Here is a 22,789-nt window from a genome sequence, read left to right on the forward strand (position 1 = left end):
CATCAGATCTCAGTATAGGTGGTTGTGAGCCACCATGTGGTTGCTGGGAATTGAACTCAGGACCTCTGGAAGAGCAGAAGGTGCTCTTATCCGCGGAGCCATCTCTCCAGCCCCCTAAATTTGATTCTTAACACAGTTTCTTACTATTACTAAAGAGAGCTCAGATCAACAGCAACTTTTACCTATATAATAATGAGTGTTCTAATATTCTTCAGTGGAATAAATATAAGCAAAACAAATGCATTATTGAACATCTAAAGGGTGCAATCACACTCCTTTATACTGAAACATAATGGAGTATTAGCACCCTTCTGAGTAATTACTTTCCTAAAGAATAATAAAAATGAACCAGTCTAACAAAGATATTCACTGAAAAATATGGAAAAATAATTTTTTGAAAATTCATTTTAAAAACTGAAAATGATACTGGTGAGGGAAAATAAATGAAGAGGAAATTCTTCCATTAAATACTAACTCCCTTGACATTACACACAATATCTACTCTTAGTTAATTTATTTAATGTGAGTGTATGCACATACTGAAGTCAGAGGACAATTTGTGGGCATCAATTCTCTCTTCCACTATGTGGGTCCCACGGATTAAACTCAGGTTTGCCACTTTTGGTGACTGGCCTGGCCCACTCCTACCTTCTTTTCCCTTCCCTCCTTCTCCTTCTCTCTCTCTCTCTCTCTGAATATGTGTGAGTGTTTCACCTGTATATAGGTGCATGCCTGGTGTCCCTGAGGCCAGGAGTGGGTGTCAGATACTCTGGCACTGGACTCACAGGTGTTGTGATCCACCACTGGGTGCTGGCAATTGAACTTGCATGTCTGGAGGACAGTTAGTGCTCTTAGCCATGGAGCCACCTCAGCTCACAACAGAAGGAGAAGACTGCATATTAGAACCCTTGCCTGGTGGAGCAACCCTTTCGCTGGGCAGGTAGGAGCAAACAGGCTCACAAGTGCAAGGTCACCCTTGACCACCTGGTGAGTTTGAGACCTGCCTGGGCTACAAAAGACCATGTTTCAAAAACAGAAACAAAATGAAGTATTTACAGCATTTACCTCTGGCAAAATAATTTTTTGTCTCTTTCTCAACATAATTTGAAACAAACATTTCATGTTCCCAATGTTACTTACTTCATGGTATATTGAAGGTTTGGATAAGGAAGGTATAGTGAAAGACAGCACTTTATTGTTTCCATCTTTATCAGCAATTTCCTGTAGTAAAAAATGTACAAAACAATGTAATAGTAAGTCTGCAGCAAAATAAATAATAACTTCCTTAATTTACAGAATATACCATTGGTAACTGAGGGAGAGTTTTAGAAACAAGAGTACATAAAAATACTATTGCCCTAGCATACCCTTTCAATTTATTAGCAAATTGGTATACATTTATGGCACAGCTGTTACCCACAGAGATGCTGAGCACAAATTACACTACACCAGCTCCAACATGACAGCCAGGCAAGAAGCAGGTGCACACAGAACAGGAAGATTAAAAGTGATTAGACCTTAGATGGAAAAAAGTTGATCAGATCTTTTGGTGGAAACATGGCTGAATAAAATGTAACTATAGCAAGAGACCCACACTTACTAAAATAAGAAAAACACATTATTATTATAACACAAATGAAGCATTCCCCAGCTCTACCAAGCCATAACTGGCAGAGTTTATATAAGTTTCTAGTCTATGAAGTGAAGTTTTGATACATTTTCTTTGTGAAATAATTACCATAAACAAACTTATTCAAATGTCCAGTACTATATTACCATTTTCATAATGAGAGTATTTTAAGAATGAATCTTGATTAAAATATATTTATTTATTTTTAAATATTTTATTTATTTATTACATATACACGACAGAAGAGGGATTAAGATCACATTATAGATGGCTGTGAGCTACCATGTGGTTGCTAGGAATTGAACTCAGGACCTCTGGAAGAACAAGACAGTGTTCTTAACCTCTGAGCCATCTCTCCAGCCCCGATGAAAAGATATTTATAATCTCTCAGTAACAAACTACTGAACTGTAGTAAGTTATGTGTTGGCAATATTAGTGTAAGTAGTCAAGAAATGGACATATTTTAGTAATTGCTACTGAAGTGTAAGAGACTCCTTTTGTGTTCATGTTTGCCTGAGACACAGTTTCCCTCAGTAGCCAGGGCAGGCGGGCATGCACTATGCAGTCCTGGCTGGCTTCAGTTTACTGAGTATTAGGATTAGAAATGTGTGTCACCAGGCCTGCTTCCTCCTCCTCCTTTTGTTTTTTTTCTTTTGAGACAGGGAGGGTCTCATGTAGTACTGCAGCCTGATTTGTTACGTAGTTCAGACTGACCTGGAACTCAAAATCCTGCCTCAGACTCCTGAATGAGTCACCACATCCAGTTCTTTGTCATTTCAAGTTTTCTGAAATAGGCTCTCCCTATGAGCTCTGGCTGTTCTGACCAGTCTGGTGTTGACCTCACAGAGGTCTGCCTCCCAAGTGCTGGGGTACAGAGTGTGTGCCACCACACCTAGCTACACGTTTTACAGTGTCTGTTCTCTTGGAGGAAGAAAGAGAGAAAGGAAGGAACGCTGATGCCCTTCGTTTCTCCTGTGTGTCCCCTCTGCTCGGCAGGCAGCAGTAGTTCTTACATGAGGAATGAGCGCTGCTGCATCTCATTGCCCCACTGCTTTCTGTTTTTCTTAGTAATATGTAATTGGCATGAAGCCCATATACAGAAAACTGCTCTTACAGACCCTATAGTAGAGAGTCAGAGATTAAGGAGCCACAAAGAATTAAAAAACAAAACAAAACAGAGCCAGATATGCTGCTGCAAACTTGTGCATGGGTGGTAGAAGAAGAAAGATCCGAAGTTAAAGGGCCAGACTCAGCTGTACAGAGTTTGAAGCCAGACTACAATATTTGAGATCCTGTCTTATAAACAACCAGGTAAGCTAAAAATCAGATTAGCTTTTTATTTAAAAAGCCACTTAAAAAAAAAAAGATTTATTTATTTGTACAGCATTCTGCTCGCATGTGTGCCTCCATGCCAGAAGAGGGCACCAGATCTCAAAACCATTATGGATGGCTGTGAGCCACCATGAGGTTGCTGGGAATTGAACTCAGGACCTTTGAAAGAACAGATAGTGCTCTTAACCTCTGAGCCACCTCTCCAGCCCCTAAAAAGCCACTTTTAAGTTTTATGAGGTCCCATTTAAAAGCAGATCTACAACAAGATCCAGCCACACCACTCTTGGGCATACACAGAAAAGATTCACTATCCTACTACAGGGACACTGGCTCATCCGTGTTCACTGCTGCTCTGTTTATAACAGCCAGAACTGGAGCCAGCCTAGATGTCAACCAACTGAGGGACGGACACTGAAAATGGGATACATAAACCCAAAGAAATGTTATTCAACTGTTACGAATGATGAAATTGTGGAATTTGCTGCACCACTCTATCCCTCCTCTTAGGATATAACACAATTCTCAAAACTCTCCCACCTGCTTTCCCAGGGAACGCAGTAAAGAGAGCCTGAACTCTTCCCATCACAAAGGCTTCCCTGCTGGCTGTGGTGGTACACACCTTTAATCCCAGCACTCAGGAGGCAGAAGCAAAGGACGAGCTTTGTAGGTTAAAGGCTAGTCTCCTCTACGTACTGAGGCTAGCCAAAGCTACATAATGAGACCCCTTCTTCCAAAACAGAAAAGGTTTTCTAGCTGGCAGAGTGGTGCTTGTCTGCAATCTTAGTCTTTTGAGGCTAAGGCAAGAAGGTGAAGAATGAGGCCTTTTGATCTAGGATCAAGTGAAGAGGTCATGAGGAGCCTGAACTACATACTGTCTGAGGCCCACCTAAGCTACACAGGGAGAAACAAAAACAAAAACAAAAGAATATATATATATATCCTGTGCTTTTCATCCGCATTGACACAAGCGAGCTTTCCTTTTGTTTTCCTTACTTGATTCCTGTGCTCCGCGGCTTTATGTCGATTGACACAAGCTAGAGTCATTGGGAAGGAGGAACTTTAATTGAGGAAATGTCTCCTTCAGGATGTGTGGGAGCAAACCTATGTGGCATTTTCTTGGCCAATGACTGATGTGGGAGGGCCAGCCCAGCCCATCCTAGGTGGTGCCACCCTTGGAAAGCAGCTTGAGCAAGCCTTGAGGAGCAAGCCAGGACGCAGCGCTCCTCCATGGCTTCTCCTTCAGTGCCTGCCTCCAGGTTCTAGACTTGAGTTCCTGCCGACTTCCATAGATGATACGACTACAAAAATACTGTAAGGTGAATTAAACCATTTCCTCCCCAAGTTGCTTTTAGTTTTATCAGAGCAATAGACACCCTAAGACAAGTACTTCTTCCTAAAATCTCACCTATTCCTAATCGCAGAAGCCATTTCCTCCGGAAAGCTGTAGTAACTTTGGCTAATATTTCAATTTCTCATGCCCTTTCTATACACACTCTGCATTATTAGTCATCTGTGAATATGCCTTCTGAGATAGGAGTTTCCCTAAAGCAGGTAGCTCGTCTCAGTATCCAATTTGTTTCTCCCTAACCCGAAAGGGTTTCTCTGTCGTAGCCTTGGACTTTTTTATAGACCAGACTGGCCTTGAATTCACAGACTCCAACTTGTTTCTTATATAAAGGCATTCATAGACACTGGTGAAATGAAATAAAAGTAAGTCATCTGATCTAACAATGATACCAATTATATCTTCAACAACTTTATAAAAAAAACTTATGTTTGCATTATTTTGTATTTAGCTCAAATGTTTGTATTTGTCTCAAATATCATTTAATAGATATTTCAATTTGTTTCTCTCTAAACAATCTTCAGATATTTTAGAGGATTTAAAAATATTAAATTCCCTAACCTATCACTTTCAACTCACCAAATTATAAATTCCTAGGAGAAGTGCTTCAATGCAGCCATTACTCTGTCTGTCTCGACTAACTGTAAGTCGCAAGTAAACCCATATCAATTCAGGCAGGAACTGCAGTGTGAATCTCTTAAGTCGGACTTCAGAGCTACGATAGAGCTCAAACAGTTGGTGGCAGACAGGCTCCAGGAGCTAAAAGAAAAACAGCAATATGATTTCCATTGCTTGATCTGTAACTGCATTTCTTAAAAGGCAAATGCATCTTTATAATATTAAAAAAATACATTCTCACTATTAATTCCTCCATATATGAGTTAATTCAACAAAGCCTTTAACAGACTACATATTAACCTGGCCAAACCACTAACTGTAAGCACTTTGGTACCATATACTATCACTATACTTTTTGGTGTGCTATGCTACTAAATTTTTTAGATAATAAGTCTGTTTGCCAATGCACTCACTGTATTTATACTTGGTGGGTTTTCTTTCTGTTCTTAACAAAACCTTCTGGTCTCTATTTTAATTTTTTTATATCTGTGTATGTATACATGTATGTGCAGGCACTTTAATACCATGGTACACGTATGTAAGTCAATGAACAACTTTGTGGGATCTGGTGCTCTCCGTCCATTGTATGAGTTCTAGAGATTCAACTCAGGTTGTAGCGACTGCCTTTATCCCCTGAATAGTCTCACTGGCCCATCTTCCACTTTATGAAATGTCTTCTTAATTAAAATAACTTCAAATTTCAAGTAAAGCCATGACTTAAATTATATACCACTCATTAGAGTAAGAGATTTTACAAAACATTTGATGTAGGCATCCAAAATTCTAGCTAATATATTTTAAATACATACAAGGGAAATAAAAACATTAAGATGTCACTAATTATATTTACTTAAAAGACTTGGGGGCTAGGAGGATGGCTCAGTGGGTAAAGTTCCTGCTGAACAAGTATGATGACCTGAGTTCAGATGCCCAGCCCCTACATAAAAGCTGAGCATAGCAGGGCATAGGGGAGGGGGAGAGAAACAGATTCCCTAGGGCTTGCTGGCCAACCAGCTGGGCTGTATGTAACAGCAAGCTCCAGGTTCAGTGAGAGGCTCGACCTCAGGAACCAGGTGGAGAGTGCTGGACAGCAGTGCTCAAGATCTACTGCTGGTTGGTGCGCACGCGCGCACACGCGCAACTTTGAAAGTGAAAAAAGTATATACCAATTGAGTTTTTCAGTGTTTAATTGACTAGTCATTCTTGCATTACCACATGAAATGTTGAAAGCTGAAGAAAATGAGCGGTTCTACATACTGATGATTTAAAATGGTTTCACTCCTATTGACTATAGACTTTACATGCCTGGTTGACTTTTAACTGCATATAAAGACTGGTGAGAAACTAAATTTTTCATATTAAAATTTAATTGCTAAAAAAGGAGCAACAGTTTAGTAACTTCATATGCTTACCTCTATTTAAGTGAAATATTTATATTCAGATCTATTTAGAAGGTTGTGGTTTTAATATTTCAGTTTTCTTGAATGAAGTCACTACGTTTACAGTTGTAAAACTGTCAACAATTCTATGCCAATTGTACAGTTAATATTTAGAGAAGTTGACCTTTATTCTTGAAGAACAACTTTAAAGCTTAAAAAATTCACAAACACATACTTGCCCTAGTCTAGTAAATATTCAACTCTCTAAGAGAAATAAAAATCAGGGCAAAATTTAAAAGTATTTTTTCTAGTGGCAGTCTTTATGTATTTATTTTATATATATGAATGAGTGCTCTATCTGCATGCATCAGAGGGTGTAGATGGTTGTGAGCCACCATGTGGTGCTGGGAATTGAATTCAGGACCTCTGGAAGAGCAACCAGTGCTCTTAATCCCTGAGCCATCTCTCCAGCCCTTAAAAGTATTTTTAAAAGTTAAAAAAAAAAATAAATTATCTCTTGATGTTTAGAATAATCATAAAGTGTGTCAAGAAATTAGTGGCAGAGGAGGATTTTAAATGAAGGTTTTCTAACATCAAACTGGTTTTCTAAACTAACATATTTCTTCCCTTTTCTTCCTTCCTTCCTCTTTCTTTCTTTCTTTCTTGTTTTTTCGAGACAGGGTTTCTCTGTGTAGCCTTGACTGTCCTAGACTTGCTTTGTAGACCAGGCTGGCCTCGAACTCACAGAGATCTGCCTGTCTCTGCCTCCTGAGTGCTGGGATTAAAGGCACTAAAGAAACACGCTCTAACATGTTTCTTATGCTAAAATATTGGTAAAGACTGATAAATTACCAGTACTATACTGGACATAGTGCCATTTTTTTTTTTTTAAGTTTGTTGAGACAGGATTTCTTTTGTGTTATCTTGGCTGTCCTGGACTTGCTTTGTAGACCAGGCTGGCCTCAAACTCATAGTGATCCTCCTGCCTCTGCCTCCCGAGTGCTGGGATTAAAGGTATGCATCACACGCCCGACAGTACCAATAATTTTGAAAACAGTGAATCACTGCCCTGTATCTGAAATGATAACAGCACTGCTCTGAGCAATTAAAGACTGTGCACTTTTAGAAATATTATTTGCTAAAAATCCATACTCTTTTTGATTTGCTCTTCTTTTAGTAAACGACTTTCCAAAGACTGCTTTCTCTAAATTTTTGTGGCTTGTGATATAATCACAGTAAGTTTGTTATGAAGACATTAACTTCCATTAAAAAAAAAATTTAACCACTTAAAGTTTAATAATATTTAATTATACTGAGAATGTATTTTCTTTGATCACTTAATCTTTGCTAAAATTTTTATTCAGCTTAGCCTCTCTAAACCATGAGTGATCTTTACTTTTGCCCTTTAAAACAGTTTGTGTTATGAACTCTTAGAAAATGCCTCAGCTATTTAAATACAAATAATGGATTTTCTTCAGCTTAGTAGAAAGTATCAGGCAAAGAAGCCACTATGAGTATACTAAAGAAAAAGAGGTTCCAAAGTTATGACTCCATTTTTTTGTTTGTTTGTGTGTTTTATTTTGAGACAGGATTTCTCTGTGTAGTCCTGGCTATCCTGGAACTTGTTTTATAGAATAGGTTGGCCTTGAATTCAGAGATCAGAGCTGGACATGGTGGCACACACCTTTAATCCCAGCACACAGGGAGGCAGGGGCCAGCAGAACTTTGATCTCGAAAAACAAAACAAAACAAAACAAACTAACAAACAAAAAGAACTTAGAGATCTGCCTGCCTCTGCCTCTGGCTCCAAAGTGCTGGGTATAAAAGTGCGTGCCATCACCAGGCTTGACCCTGTTATTTTTAAAGGTGGGAGGCACTGGTAATCCAGCAGCTTTTAATCAAATACAACTACAAAATTGACCACTAAAAACCTGCTGTTGCTATCTATTAAGATATTTAACTCTAAGCATTTGTATCATGCTACTATTTCTGAAGTTCTCAATGGAAATGAGAAATAGCGGCACTTGGTAGGCAGAAGCATGAGGATCAAAGTGCAGAGGTATTCTCAGCTACACAGCTGCATGGGATCGTGTCTCACACAAACCAAGCCCACTAAATGGTACTATCACCCACACACCAGTGGTAACAACGGTCATCTGTGGCTTACAAAGGCCTAATTAGGACCAACTGACTCCTTTCCGATGTTAAGCAAACACTGCTTTGACATAGTTACTGAGACAGACTATGTGATGAAAACACTAGAGAGCATTTTGAATGACATTAGCAGAAACTTAAGCCTAACTTGAGTAGGAGAAATAATGTGAGGTGAAGAAATGGGAACAATAAGACAGATAATAAGCAGTAAAATTGTTCTAAGTCTACTTGTGAACGGCAACAGAGAGATGAGGTAGCTAACAGAAGGTCAAGTCAAAGAAGGGTTTGCTTTGTTTTATAGAAGTGAGGTGGGCAGGGACGGCTCAGTGGCAGTGCGTAGGTCCCAGGACCGAGCTGAGGTCTCGGTACTCATGCACATTAGCCCTACACACTTGCAGGGAGATGGGCAGCAGAGACAGCGGACAGTCAGACACATGCACCCCTGTCTCAGAAAGGTGGAAGGCGACAGTACGAATTCAAAGAAAATATAAAATCAAACAGAGGGGACTCAAGAGTGGAAGCTCAAAACGGAAGAGGTGCTAGAGTGACTAAGGTCTATTAAGATGAAAAAAGAAAAATAAAGCAGTTAAAAGTCAAGTTGTAACAAAGGTAGCCACGACATGTAAAACTAAACTTCTAGAAGTTCATATCAATGACTTTTATGTCTTTAAATAAACTTTTTTCCAGACTATCCTAAGTTCAATTCATATTAAACAAAGTGTGTGGCCGTCCTCTGAAATAGCATCTTGGTAGCACATCTGAGGATGCTTCATGGCGTAACAAACCAGGACTTGAAGTGCACCCGACTGTGACTGCAGCGCAGCACAGTTCTGAGGGCCTTCAGAATTTATTATACTGGGTTCTCAAAAGTCTGAATGCATGATTAGAAGCTCTGACTTGATAGTAAAAAGGAAGGATGCAGACCTGTCCTAGCAACTTCATAATTATAATGAATGCTAAAGTCTTGAGACTGGATTTCTCAGCTTCTATTTCCGTTTTGATGCATGACTTCAAGGTCTCATGTGCTACTATAAAGCATGGCAATACAGAAGAGTCTGAATACCTTTTTTAAAAAATGTCTATCTTTTTTTAAGTGAGAACACTTTTCATACCTTTTGAGTACTAAATCTAAAAACTTTAGAATCTTTTGGTATTTCATTATTTTCTAATAAATACTTGCTTATTTATTTACACTTAACCCCCAGAGCCACATCCCAAGCACATAATAGCTATTAAATATTCATTACATACATAATAGAATATTATATCTTAGGGAAATAACAATCATAACACATATGACTACTGCCCATGAAGAGCTTACAATCTAAAAGGAAAGTCATAAAACAAATAATTTTTAATAAGCAAAGCTTAAATGTTAAGACAGTGCAAAATCAGGGGTAGGGTATATAGAATTTACTCTTTAGAAAATGTCAAATACTCCTGACTAGAGATATGTGTGTGCATGATACTCTCACGCACACACAGCCCATGTCTGAAGTTTTAAAAAATTCAGCAATACACCGCAGGAGAAAAGGCAGCAAATGAATCTTGCAGCTGCTGCTAGAAAAAACAGCAGATGCAAGTCTGAGAGCCAATCCAAACACAGGAGACAGAGGAGGAGGAAGTCAATAAGCAAGCTTGTGGTGAGAGGGCACGGTAAAGATGCACTTTAAGCTGGGCTGCTGGTTAGGAGCTGGTTACCTGAACTTCTTCAAGCTCGCTGCAGTGCACAGCAGAGGCAGTCTCGGAGGCTGTATCTGGGAAGATAAGAAGCTACTTTCCTGTGTGTTCCTTTCATTTTCACGGTAAAGCATACATGAATCCAGTGGGATAAAACGACCTGCCACACCACTGTTACTGGGAAGTTACTGTGTGTATCCGGCTTGAGTTTACATATAGATTCAGTTGCTGCATTTTCTGTCTTCTATCACGGGGTGCGTAACAGCTGACTGTTACTCTAAGTTTATTGATCTTCGCTACTTAGATTTGTAAAAGCACTTCCTCTGGTAATTTTCAGGTAAACTCAGTGGATAGCAGCATAATGTTGTGTTATCAGCTTACAACTGATCAGAGTGCTTATACACATCTCTATAGTACTGAGAAATAAGAGTAAACAATATTAAAATAAAGAAGGCTGAATCTGCATACTATTAAAATCTGGTTCCCAGAGAAAGAATATTAAAGAATACAAAGAAAAAATACATTAAGTAAATAATCCATTGAGATGAAGGTGAATCAAAGCATACTACCTTCACCCACAAAAAAAAAAAAAAAAGACCAAAACATTATCAAATGTAAGAGGACGGGGTGGGGAAGCCAAAGCAACTATCAGGATGAAAATAGAAGAAAGAAGCTTTCCAGATTCACAAGTGAGACAGAAACTACAAGCTTACATTTACATGATTTCAGTATACAGGCTTCATCTCACTATCAGAACTTACTTTCTTACAGGCTTTCCTACCTCATTGTCTGAGTCTTGAATAACTTTATAGAGTGCTGGTACAAGTGCTTTTTTCCGGTGTAAAGTTGCTGCGTAAGTGGTGATTTGAGTGTCAGGTAATGCCTACAATAAAACCACCAAAGGACAGCAAAATGAACTTACATGAGTGCTTCTTGAGCAAAAGAAGAGTCAAATAAGAAACTTGAAAATAATTAATATAATTAACATTAAATAATCAACATAGGAATTTTCTAGCTGTTTTTCCATGAAAAAATAACCACGTTACATATTACAGCTAGATTTCACAAAAACAGGTCACCTTAGAGTAACCTAGCCTAAAAGAGAGCAGGATGTATTTCAGTTCTTAGAATTATGCTTTCACAAATATGTTTCATAAATGCTCATACATTATATAGTTTTCAATCAGAACTACTTGACTTTTAACCATAGGAGCAATACTATTATAAAAACTTAAAAGACTCCAGTCTTCCACTAGATATATCTTAAACCCAACAATTATTTTTATTTCCACACAATTCCTTTGACCCTTATTCATATTAGCTGTACTTGACAGAGCCACAGGCAGAGAGGCACTGTTTCACATTCTGCATCTCCCACGTAAAGGTGTGTTCCTAGGGCTCTCTTCGGAGCACACTGCCTTCACTGCACTTTGGCCCATCATTACCCAGCGCAGCCTTAGCCACCCGCTTACCTTGAACTCCGATAGCCATTCTTCCACAACAGCTCGCTCTGGCCCCAGCATCTTCTTTTACCTTCTATTCTTCTTCTGTCTCTAAAACACACATTTTAAGAAATGGATCTGAAGAGAACATTATCTACAGAAATTACCAAAGGTACATAATGTGTACATTTTACTAACCAAGAAACTTATCTAGTCTATATTTTAGAAAGAGGCTCACACTCAGTTTAGAGTACAATTAAAACTTCAAAAATAAGTTCTATTTGTTAATGCTATATCAGAAACCCATTGTCTTCATGCCTTCATATTTTCCTCACTTCAACTGTCAAAGAAGACATCCTTACATTGTACATATGTATAATCTCAGCTCTGGGGAGGCTGAGGCAAGAGGTCAGCTTGGGCTGCGAAGTGAGTTTAAGGCAAGCCTGGACTAGACAGCAACACCCTGGACCAACAAAACAAAAAGCTGAAAGATAACTTAAGCGTCCAGGTGAAACCAAATTACATTATCCAAAGCACATGCACAGAGCAAGTTATATCTGACAGAACAAACCCTGTGACAAAATATAAACAGCAGATCTTAAGAAAGCAAGGGCCATACGTACAGTCGGAAAACTGTAGCAATGTACACATTATCTAAAATAAGGCAGATTTTTAACTTTTGTGTTTTTTTGTTTTTTGTTTGTTTTGTTTTGTTTTTCGAGACAGGGTTTCTCTGTGTAGCCTTGGCTGTGCTGGACTCGCTCTGTAGACCAGGCTGGCCTCAAACTCACAGCGATCCTCCTGCCTCTGCCTCTCGAGTGCTGGGATTAAAGGTGTGCGCCACCACTGCCCGGCTTAGATTTTTAACTTTTAAGATGAAAAATTTCTAAGTAGCAAAATCAAACTGATTAACAGTCTATAAATTATAATTCCAATTAAAGTTTATATTTTTTAAAAACTAGGAAACAAATATATGCCCAACTATTAAATGCTTGCCATTGAGAGTAGTCTAATCTACTTAATTCTGGATAAAAAATAAAATACATTTTATTTTATTTTATTTTATTATTTTTTAGGGGGAGGGTTCGTGACAGGGTTTCTCTGTGTCGCCTTGGCTATCCTGGACTAGCTGTGCAGACCAGGCTGGCCTTGAATTCACAGAGACCCGACTGCCAAGTGCGGAGATTATAGGCCTGTACCATGGTGCCCAGTTTATATTATATTTTAAAATGGGGAAAAAACAAGATAAGCAAAAAATAGAACCTGAAGAAGCTAGACTATTTATGAAATAACTGAAAAGAAGTTCTCTTATCAAAAAGATACATACCTTTAATCCACATACTTGGGAGACAGAGGCAGGCAGATTTCTGAGTTCAAGGCTAGCCTGATCTACAGAGTGACTTTTAGGACAGCCAGGACTACACAGAGAAACCCTGTTTCAAAAAAAAAAAAAATGCTCTTTCTGTGATTTAAAAAGGTATTAACTTTATTACTTATTCAAAAATTGGTTCCATTATGGCATTTCCATATGTGTATATGATGAACCTTGATCCTATTTCCCCCATACTGTTTACTCTTCACACTACATTTCTAATTTAAAATTCCACAAAGACTTTTTTAATTAAAATTTTTTTCAATGTATTCACTTTACATCCCAATTTTAGCCCCTCCCTCATCTCTCCCCACATCCTTCTTCCCCCCTTTCCTCTAATCCTCAGAAAGGGGAGCCCTCCTCCCCTATCATCTGACCTCAGCCTATCAAGTCTCATCTGGCTGCCTGCATCCTCTTCCGCTGTGGCCTGGGTAAGGCAGCTCCACCAAAGGGAAGTGATCAATGAATAGGCATCAGAATCCATGTCAGCAGCCCCTATTCCCCATATTATGGGACCCAAAAGAGACTGTGCTGCCTGTTGACTACATCTGAGCAAGGGGTGTAAGCATAAGGTTATTGTGTAGTTTAAATTCTAATTTCTGTGTCAATGTTTTATAAACACTGCTCCCCAATTGTTCCCTGGTATGCCAAGAAAGCAGCTTACAAGGGTGTTGTAACAAAATAGAATCTTAAGTCTATACCAACATACAACTATAGTAGTTTGTAAGAGAAAGAGCCTTTTTTCTTTCTTTCTTTCTCTCTTTTTTTGTTTTTGTTTTGCTTTTTGAGACAGGGTTTCTCTGTGTAATCCTGGCTGTCCTAGACTCACTTTGTAGACCAGGCTCGCCTCAAACTCACAGTGAACCACCTGCCTCTGCCTTCCAACTGCTGGGATTAAAGGTGTGCGACACCAGGCAAGAAAGAGCCTTTTATTAGACTAAAAAGGGGAAATGTAGGCATAGGGTTATTATATAATTCAAATGCTGATTTCTGTACCCCTCCCCTGCCCATGTCTGGTTGCAATCCTTGTTCTGAGAATCTCTTATCTCAATGTTGTTTAAACACTGCTCCCCAATTGTTCCCTGATATGTCAGTAAGGCAGTTTACAGTAATCTATGAGCAGGGGAGAGAATAGGGCTGGACTTTCTGCCAGTCAGGAGAGGAGGAGTTAGAAAAGGAAGTGAGGGATTTACCCACAGGCAGAGGTGCAGGAAAAATGAAAAAAAAATTCAGTTGGAGCAAAGAAAGAACTAAAAAAGCAAGTAACTTGGGAATTTTGGCAAAGGTAGAGTCAGAATAACATAGAGGATTAAGAAGTGACTTAAACTGCTCAAGATTATTGTGTAAGCTGCTTTATTGGCATATCAGGGAACGGCTGGGGAGCAATGTTTAAACAACACTGAGACAGAACTCAGAATTTAAACTACACAATAACCTTATGCCTACAAAGGGGTCTAGGTTCTCACCATGTATGGGGGAGTCTTTCAGAGGACTTCTATGGTAGGCTCCCAGCCTGTTGCTTTTTTCAACCGCTTCTGGTGTCTATTCTATTTGTCCTTCTGAATGAGAATTAAGCATCCTCCTTAGGGGCCTTCTTGTTATTTAGCTTCTTTAGGTCTATGTGTTATAGTTCCACAAGGACTTTAAAACATGTGTGTGCAGGGGCACTACAGTGTGTCGATGTAACAAAGGGTAAGAAAAAGGAATAAGGCCAGGCGTGGTGGCACGCCCCTTTAATCTCAGCACTCGGAGGGCGGACAGGCGGTTTGCTGTGAGTTCAAGGCCAGCTTAGTCTACAGAGTGAGTCCAGGACATCAAAGGCTACACAGAGAAACTCTGTTTAAAAAAAAAAAAAGACAAAGAAATAAGATATGCCATTATTTTTTAAAAGCAAAATCTCTTAAAATAGAGTGATGTGTTTGCTCAATTAAATCCAAAATTAAGATGAGGGAAGCCAGGTGGTGGTGGTGGCACATATCTTTAGTCCAAGCACTTGGGAGGCAGAGGCAGAAGGATCTCTGGGTTCGAGGCCAGCCTGATCTACAGAGTGAGTTTCAGGACAGCCAGGGCTACACAAAGAAACCTTGTTTCAAAAAAAAAAAAAATCAGGAGGAAGTGACAGGAGAATCATGAGTTCAATGCTACAAACCAAGATTCTGCCTCCTTTAAAAGTTAAAAACAAAACCAACAACAAAGGCATGACTTTTTAAAGACAGGATCTTGCTGTGTGTCTCTGGCTGGCATGGAACTCAGGATTTAGACCAGACTAGCCACAAAATCACTGATATCTTAGAGCAAAATTGAGGGCAGCTAGGGCTACGCAGAGAAACCCTGTCCCAAAAAAACTCAATCACAGAGATTTAAAAAACAATCACAGAGACCCAGCATCTACCTCCCAAATTCTGGGATTATAAAGGCATGTACCAATTTGACTTTTTATGATCTTTTTTTTGAGACAGGGTTTCCCTGTGTAGCCCTGGCTGTCTTGGAACTTGCTCTGTAGACTGGCCTCAAACTCAGAGATCTGCCTGCCTCTGTCTCTCATGCTGGTATTAAAGATGTGAGCCACCTTGCCCAGCACAAAGTTCATTTTTATATATGATAGTGGTACAAAGAGTTTTTTTTTTAAGTCCTAAGAGAAGCCGGGCAGTGGTGGCACACACCTTTAATCCCAGCACTCGGGAGGCAGAGGCAGGGGGATCGCTGAGTTCGAGACCAGCCTGGTCTACAAAGTTAGTCCAGGACAGCCAAGGCTACACAAAGAAACCCTGTCTCAAACAAACAAGTTCTAAGAGATACATATTGAAATTTAGTGGTGTAATGCTTGGGGCTCGCTTTAAAGTAATGGGGGAACCTTTAGTGGCTCATATCACTGACTGGGTGGTGAAGACACTGGGTATCATGTATCACATGTTGTCAATTGACTCATACAAAGGAACTTCAACTAAAGAGTAGCCTCTGACAAAATGGCCAGTGGCTGTTATCTGTGCAGTATTTTCTTGACTGCTAAGTGACGGAGGAGATTCCTGACCAAGGTGACCCTTGGATGTATAGAAATGTAGCTAAATGTGAGACTTCAAGCAAGCATTCCTGTGAGCTTCTGCTTCAAGCTCCTACCTTGAATTCCTATCTTGTCTTCCTTAATGATAGAACTGTAAAGTATAAAATGAAAAAACTCTTTCCTTTCCAAGTTGCTTTTAGTCATAGTGTTTATTAATTAAATCCAAACAGCCAATCTCTATTCTAAGACTTTGTGTGTTATTTATTCTGTTTTTAAAAAAAATCTCTTATCAGCTGGGTGTAGTGGCACATGCCTTTACTCCAGCACTGGAGAAGCAGAGGCAGGAGAATGTCTGTGAATTTGAGGTCAGCATGGTCAACATACTGAGTTTTTAGGCCAACTAGGGCTTCCCAGTGAGACCATGTCTCAAAACAAAGCAGACAAACAAAACCTGAAAAATTTTTGTCATAGATACTTCTATTGTCCTCATTTTATAAACAAGATGTTTGAGGTGACAGAAAAGTAACTCTTCCAAAAACATGTTTTATAGGCCAAAATTCTCTTTAAACCATTAACAGTGTTGGTACTTGTCTTTTCACTCTGTGCTGGCAATGAAGTCAGTGCCTTTTGCATGGTAGGCAAGCCCTGCACCAGCTGAGCCACATGCCTCGCCCTATTGCTCTTTTTCTGAAGTAGGATTCACAGTTCTGCTTAGATCTCAGAGCAGTCTATGAATGTATACTGTCCATAGCCCCACCCACAAAAACAAGTAAGTAAATAAAATAAACACGTAAGTAAATAAATAAATAAATGTAGGTGTCCTGTTTTGTATCTCTTATATCAGGTTTTGTGTATTTGAATATTTAGCTTTTATTGTTCATTATAAGACATTTCAAGCTATAACAAAGTAGATAGAATAATATATAATAAATTTTGTATTCTGATTACTATGCAAAATGGCTATCAGCTTAAGGTCAGTCATATAATATTTATATCCAATGCAAGAGGCAGAAGAGATGACTTGGTGGTTAAAAGTGCATATTGCTTTTGCAGAAGTCCTGAGTTTGGTACTTAACACCCACATCTGGTAGCTCATAACCACCTGTAACTCCAATTCTAGGGGATCTGACGTCCTTTTATGGCCTCTAAGGGTACATACACACATGCACATACACATACCTATACACACATTTTCAAAATTATTTGTATCTAATTTACTCTTCTATCATCTGCCCCCATTTTTAAAAAATTCTTCTTTCCTTTTTTTTTTTAAGATTTATTTATTATTTATACAGTATTCTGCCCACATGTGTGCCTGCCCACCACAAGAAGGCACCAGATCTCATGACAGGTGGTTGTGTGCCACCATGTGGTTGCTGGGAATTGAACTCGGGACCTTCGGAAGAACAGATGGTGCTCTTAACCTCAGAGCCATCTCTCCAGCCCTTAAATTCTTCTTTCATACATTACATCCTGACCAGTCAGTGACCCTCCTTCCACTTCTCCCAGGCCCTCCTCCACCTCCCTTCTCTCCCAGATCCACTCCTCTTCCATTTCCCTTAAAAAAAAAAAAAAAAAAAAAAAAGGAGCAGGCCAAACATAGTTTAACAAGTTACAATAAGACTAGGCACAAACTCTCACGTCAAGACTGGCCGAGGCAGCTCAGTAGGAGGAAAAGGGTCCCAAGCACAGACAGAAGAGTCAGAGATACCCCAACTCCTGCTGTTAGGGGTCCCATGAGAACACCAGGCTGTGCAACAGTAACAAATGTGCAGAGGACCTAGCTCAGACCCATACAGGGTTTGTATTTGCTGTTTTAGCCTCTGTGAGCCCCTGTGACGCTGCTTAGTTGATTCTGTGGGCCAACCCCTCTGGCTCCTACAATCCTTCCCCCTCTCTTCTGCTATGTGTGTTAGGGGTGCGGTGGGGTGTTCCCTGGCTCCACCTAGTGTTTGGCTATGGGTCTCTGCATCTGCTCCCATTAGCTGCTGGATGATGCCTCTCTGATGACAGTTTGGCTAGGCTCTAGTCTATGAATATAGCAGAGCACCATTAGGAATCATTTCATTGCTTCCCCCACCTCTTTTTAAAAAAACAAACCAGTCAAGCTTGGCTCTATCCTGGGTCTCCCCAGAAAGGGGAAATTGAGTAGATTTTTTGAGTGGACTAGGCATGGGTAGGAATGGAAACAGGAGGGATCATGTGGAGGTGGGGGAGAGGACAGAGGGAGAGAGGACTGGGAGGAAGGATTGGAACTGGGGACAATGTAGAACCCTAGTGCGGCTGAAACTCCCTGGGATCTATGAGAGTGACCCTGGAGAAGTCGCCTAGTTACGAGGGATGTGGAACCTTACCTGGCCACCTTCTGTAACCAGGCAAGACTTCCAGCAGTGGCACTGGAACACCAACCCAGCCACAACACCCACAACCTACAACCTGTCCTGCCTGCAAGATGTGCTGGGGTAATGGTGGGAGTGGCCATCCAAAGACTGGTCCAACTTGAGGCCCACACCACAGAGAGGGAGCCCCCACTGACACTGCCTAGATGGCTCTGCTCCACTTTTATTTGTCATTATCAAAACATGGTTCGAGCCATGCGTGGTGGTGCACACTTGGGAGGCAGAGACCGGCGGATCACTGTGACTTCTAGGCCCGCCTGGTCTACAAATTAAGTCCAGGACAGCCAAGATTTCAAAGGAATCAAAATTAGATAAACGAAGCCACAGAATTACCAGTACAACATATGAGGTAGTCAATAATAACTATTACTGAAAATTCTTAAACTTGATTTTTTAAAATGGGCCATCCATGGTGGCGCATGACTTTAATCCCAGCACCCAGGAGGCAAAGACAGGCAACTGGATCTCTGAGGTCAAGGCCAGTCTGGTCTAAGAGATAGTTCCAGGACAGGTGGGCTATATAGAGAAATCCTGTCTCAAGTCCTCCCCTCAAAAATTGGAAAAATTATGATAGTATTTCAAGTGTATGTCTGAAACTTAGATTAAGGCAGCTTTTATTGAAAAGACTAAATTCCCTAAAGCAAAACTTAAAACTGTACTTTGATACAGTAGTTCTAAGCTACTGGAGAGAGGACCAGAGAGAGAGCTCAGTGGGTAAAAACATTTGCTGCCAAGCCTGCTGTCCTGAGTTCAATCCTCCAAACCCACACGGTGGAAGGAGAGGACTGGCTCTCAAGGTTGTACTAGGACTCCCACATAAGCACATAATGTGCATACACCGCACCCTGCTGGCAAATAAAGACAGCCTTCAGGCAAAGACCACCAACAAAGGGGATTCTGACTTTTCTAGGTTTTGAGGGGCCAGGGCCTGATTTCTGAGAGACAGAGACAGAGAGCGTAGAGGGGAGAGAGGAGGTGAGGTGGGGGAGGTGGGAAACTAGATGGTCTGTGACCTAACAGAACATACCTTGGACAGCTTTACTGGACACTGAGTATATCAACCATGCTCCAGGGCAGGCCCTACACTCAGGAGTAGTTAGTTGCTCAAAACAAACAGACTCCAAGGTTTTTTTTTTTTAATCTTTCTTTGTTTCTCTCTCTCTCTCTCTCTCTCTCTCTCTCTCTCTCTCTCTCTTCCTCCCTCCCTCCCCCCCCCTCTCTCTCAGAGGGGAGGGGGCACATAGAGGGTCTGTGACCTAACAGAACATACCTTGGACAGCTTTGCTGTCTTAACAAGTTTTTACTGATGACTTCACTTCATAAGGCAATCTGTCCTGTACTCCAAATTCATTTCTAGTATTTTTTTCTAATGCTTGAGAACCTAATGTTGGTTATCCTGCTCTCCTAATGTGCACTCATACAGATACACACTCTAACTTAGGACACCATGCCAGCCAAGTCCATTATTCCTCATGGAGTGGGGAGATAGTAAAGGACTACATACAGAACCAGTATCAGTCCACAACTAAATTTGCTAAAATTTACACCCTATGAGTCCATTCCCAACAACATTCGAAACTCAGGTCTGCAACATGTGGCCGCTGGGTTCTATGATGGCAAAGCTATGCTGCTATCTACTCAGTTTTAGCTGGGATGAGCATGAGGCTGGTGGTGTGGAGCCCCCTGCCGAGAGCCATTCCGGAGATTTCATAATACACACCAGGTTCCCGTCAGGATGCTAGATCTGGTGGTCAGACTCCATGTAGTGCGAGCACTGCTTTTGCAAGTTTTCTTGCTCCTTATCCCTATTTTGAACCTTGTCATTCTGAGGCTTTCACTAACATGGCCCTGTCAGCCATTTCTGAATTCCAACCAACTGCTTTCCTGGGTAGATTCAACTAAGTGATTTTGCTCATTCCCATTTTCCTCTTGGCCTGTCTTGGCATGTGTCTTCTATGAAAACAGTGAGATTGTTGAGATGTGTGCAGGATCTTGGGTTAAAGCAAAACAGATTTGGGGATAAATATTTATTTGAGCTCTCTTTTCTCCTGTAGGCCCTTCTCTGAGACTGGATCTTGCTATCTAGCTAGGGATGACCTTGAACTTTTGATCCTTCTGCCTCTACCTCCTAAGCGCTAGGGTTACAGGCACACATACTACACCTGGCTTTGACTTTGCATGCTTTGTACATATTAATAACACTAGAAAAAGCAGGTTATTTGCTGTAGCTATATTTGAAATAGACACGTGGTTATTTTCCTGTACCAGACAGAACAAAAAGAGAACATTGCCAGAGTCACATAAGTGCTTTGGACAACAGTGATGAGATGCACCCTGGTAACACAATCAGGCTGAATAAATGAACCAAATAGAAGAAAAATTCAGATAACACATTTATTAAATGCAATTACTAAAATAATTCAAAAATTGAATTCAAAGGCAGTACAACATGATCATGTCAGGTAAAATTGTATAATAAATAAAGCTGCTCACCACAGACTATCAAAAATTCTTAATATGTTTAATCATGAGAAATTATATTTTCATCTATTTTGTAAAAGCTAAAGTCATAATTTTACCTGTTTTAAGATAAGTTTTCTAAAGGAGGAGGTGGCACAGGAATGCGGCAGAGTTCAAGTGTGGAATTCATTTGTCAAGAGTATATTTTCCAATTCTATAAAAAATAAAAATAAAAAACTCAAATATTAAGAAAATATTCTCAAGAGCATACATACAAATTATTTTAAATGACACACTCAAAAAACAGTTCTTCATTTTTATGTGTGTGTGCATGTGTACATATATGTGAGGCTGCGCACACGTGGGCACGGTCAAGTGGAGACATTGAGCATCCCTCTCTGCTGCTTCCCGCCTTATGCCCTTCACACAGTACTGAATGTTTTTTGGTTGGTCTGGAAGCCGGCAAGCCCCAGAGACCCTCCCATCAGCCCCCTCAGCACTGGGATTACAGACAGGCAGAAACACATGGTCTTCTCCATTGAACTCAGGCCCTCGGTACTTGTGCAGTAGCACACACACTCACTGTAGCTCAGCTAGCATGCATGCACCCACCCACCCATCCTCACGCTAATCTAAGTAAGTAACAAAAGGAAAATAGATCCTATAAACAGTCATGCACAAATCATGTCAACTGACTTATAACAAAGACAGCATTGCAATGCAATTGAAAGAGGTTTAAATAGAAAGGAGTTAGGTCAATTGGATATTTATATGTGTAAACAAATGTACATATGGATACAGTATAACATAAAGAAAGACTAAATATTAGGTAAAGAAAAGAACTGAATGCAGTTTGGATATGAAAGACAAGAGTTATGAAAGATTTTATAAAGCTTTTTTTTTAAATGTTGGTGTGCACACTCTCCCTTTCCCCTGTCTCTGCCCCCTTATCTGCAAGACAACTTCCCTGGCTCCATTCCTTAGGACTGGTGAACCTGCCAGAGAGCAGATCCCAATAACCCTGCTTTTATACTTTAACTTGGCCTGAATCGGCTCATTTCGTCAAAAAAGAATGCCTATCAATAGAGTGCTTGCTTCGCATGCACAATGCACCATATAAAACAGGCATGGGGGTGCACAATCCCAACACTGGGGGGGGGGGGGGAGGTGTGGAAGCAAGAGCAGAAGTTCAAGGTCATCTTCAGTTACACAGGGAGTTCTAGGCCAGCACTGGCTAGAAATCCAATAGAAAAAAAAAGAAACAGAAGATATGCTTTATTATAATCACTAGTGATTATATTTTGTGTCTTATTTCTAATTTCTTCTGCCTCAAACTATAAATAGAAAAGCAGTACATAAATTGCTCTCAAAAAACTTCTAAGGAAACAAGTAATAGTGTAGACCACCACCTTGACTGGCCTGGAACTCACTATGAAGACCAACTGCCTTTGCCTCCTGAGTGCTGGGATTAAAAGTTTGCATCATTACAACCAGCGTAAGAGGTCAGAGTAAGAGCTTTGAAAGAGACCTTGTACAGTGTTCAGACTACTAACAACTGTAGAGACTTCTGAGTTTGGATTAAATGCATTTTAAATCGTGAAATGGCCATGAGCCTATAGGGGCCCATGGATGAAATGTAGTGTTTGAGTAAGACAAGCCACCACAGGTTCACGTATTTGAACACATGGTCCTTAGTTGATGGCACTACTTGGGGGAGCTTATGGAAATTTTAGAGGGTGCATTCTTGCTGAAGGATAAAATTATTCATAAAAGCAGTTTAAAACTTCTTACTATTTGATAATTTCCAAAACAGCTAGTTAGCCAAGGCATTCTGAGAGACACTGAATTCAGAACTATGCACAATTAAGACACTTTATAAATCAGCCCAGCAACCCTATACTGCTGGAAGGTCAGTCCACTAAAGAAACCAACAGTGGGAACAATGACTAAGGAAAGTCATTACTACTAAGAGCACGT

At 40.2% G+C, this 22,789-nt stretch overlaps 1 protein-coding gene across 3 annotated transcripts in view; it reads right to left on the minus strand.

Moving 5' to 3' along the window:
- HYCC2 (hyccin PI4KA lipid kinase complex subunit 2) overlaps nt 1-22,789 on the minus strand; it is a 63,746-nt gene that overhangs the window by 24,908 nt on the left and 16,049 nt on the right. For all 3 annotated transcript variants that reach the window (XM_084778686.1, XM_084778684.1, XM_084778685.1), the window contains exons 2-6: nt 20,932-21,026; nt 11,611-11,691; nt 10,920-11,021; nt 4,887-5,066; nt 1,141-1,221 (exon numbers count right to left, since the gene is read on the minus strand). In XM_084778686.1, the coding sequence (XP_084634812.1) occupies nt 1,141-1,221; nt 4,887-5,066; nt 10,920-11,021; nt 11,611-11,661 (414 nt within the window). In that variant the 5' untranslated portion in view covers nt 11,662-11,691; nt 20,932-21,026. The remainder of the gene's footprint in view (nt 1-1,140; nt 1,222-4,886; nt 5,067-10,919; nt 11,022-11,610; nt 11,692-20,931; nt 21,027-22,789) is intronic.

This window comes from Acomys minous (genome assembly GCF_964271855.1).
Source record: "Acomys minous genome assembly, chromosome: 4".
In the NCBI taxonomy this organism is placed as follows: domain Eukaryota; kingdom Metazoa; phylum Chordata; class Mammalia; order Rodentia; family Muridae; genus Acomys; species Acomys minous.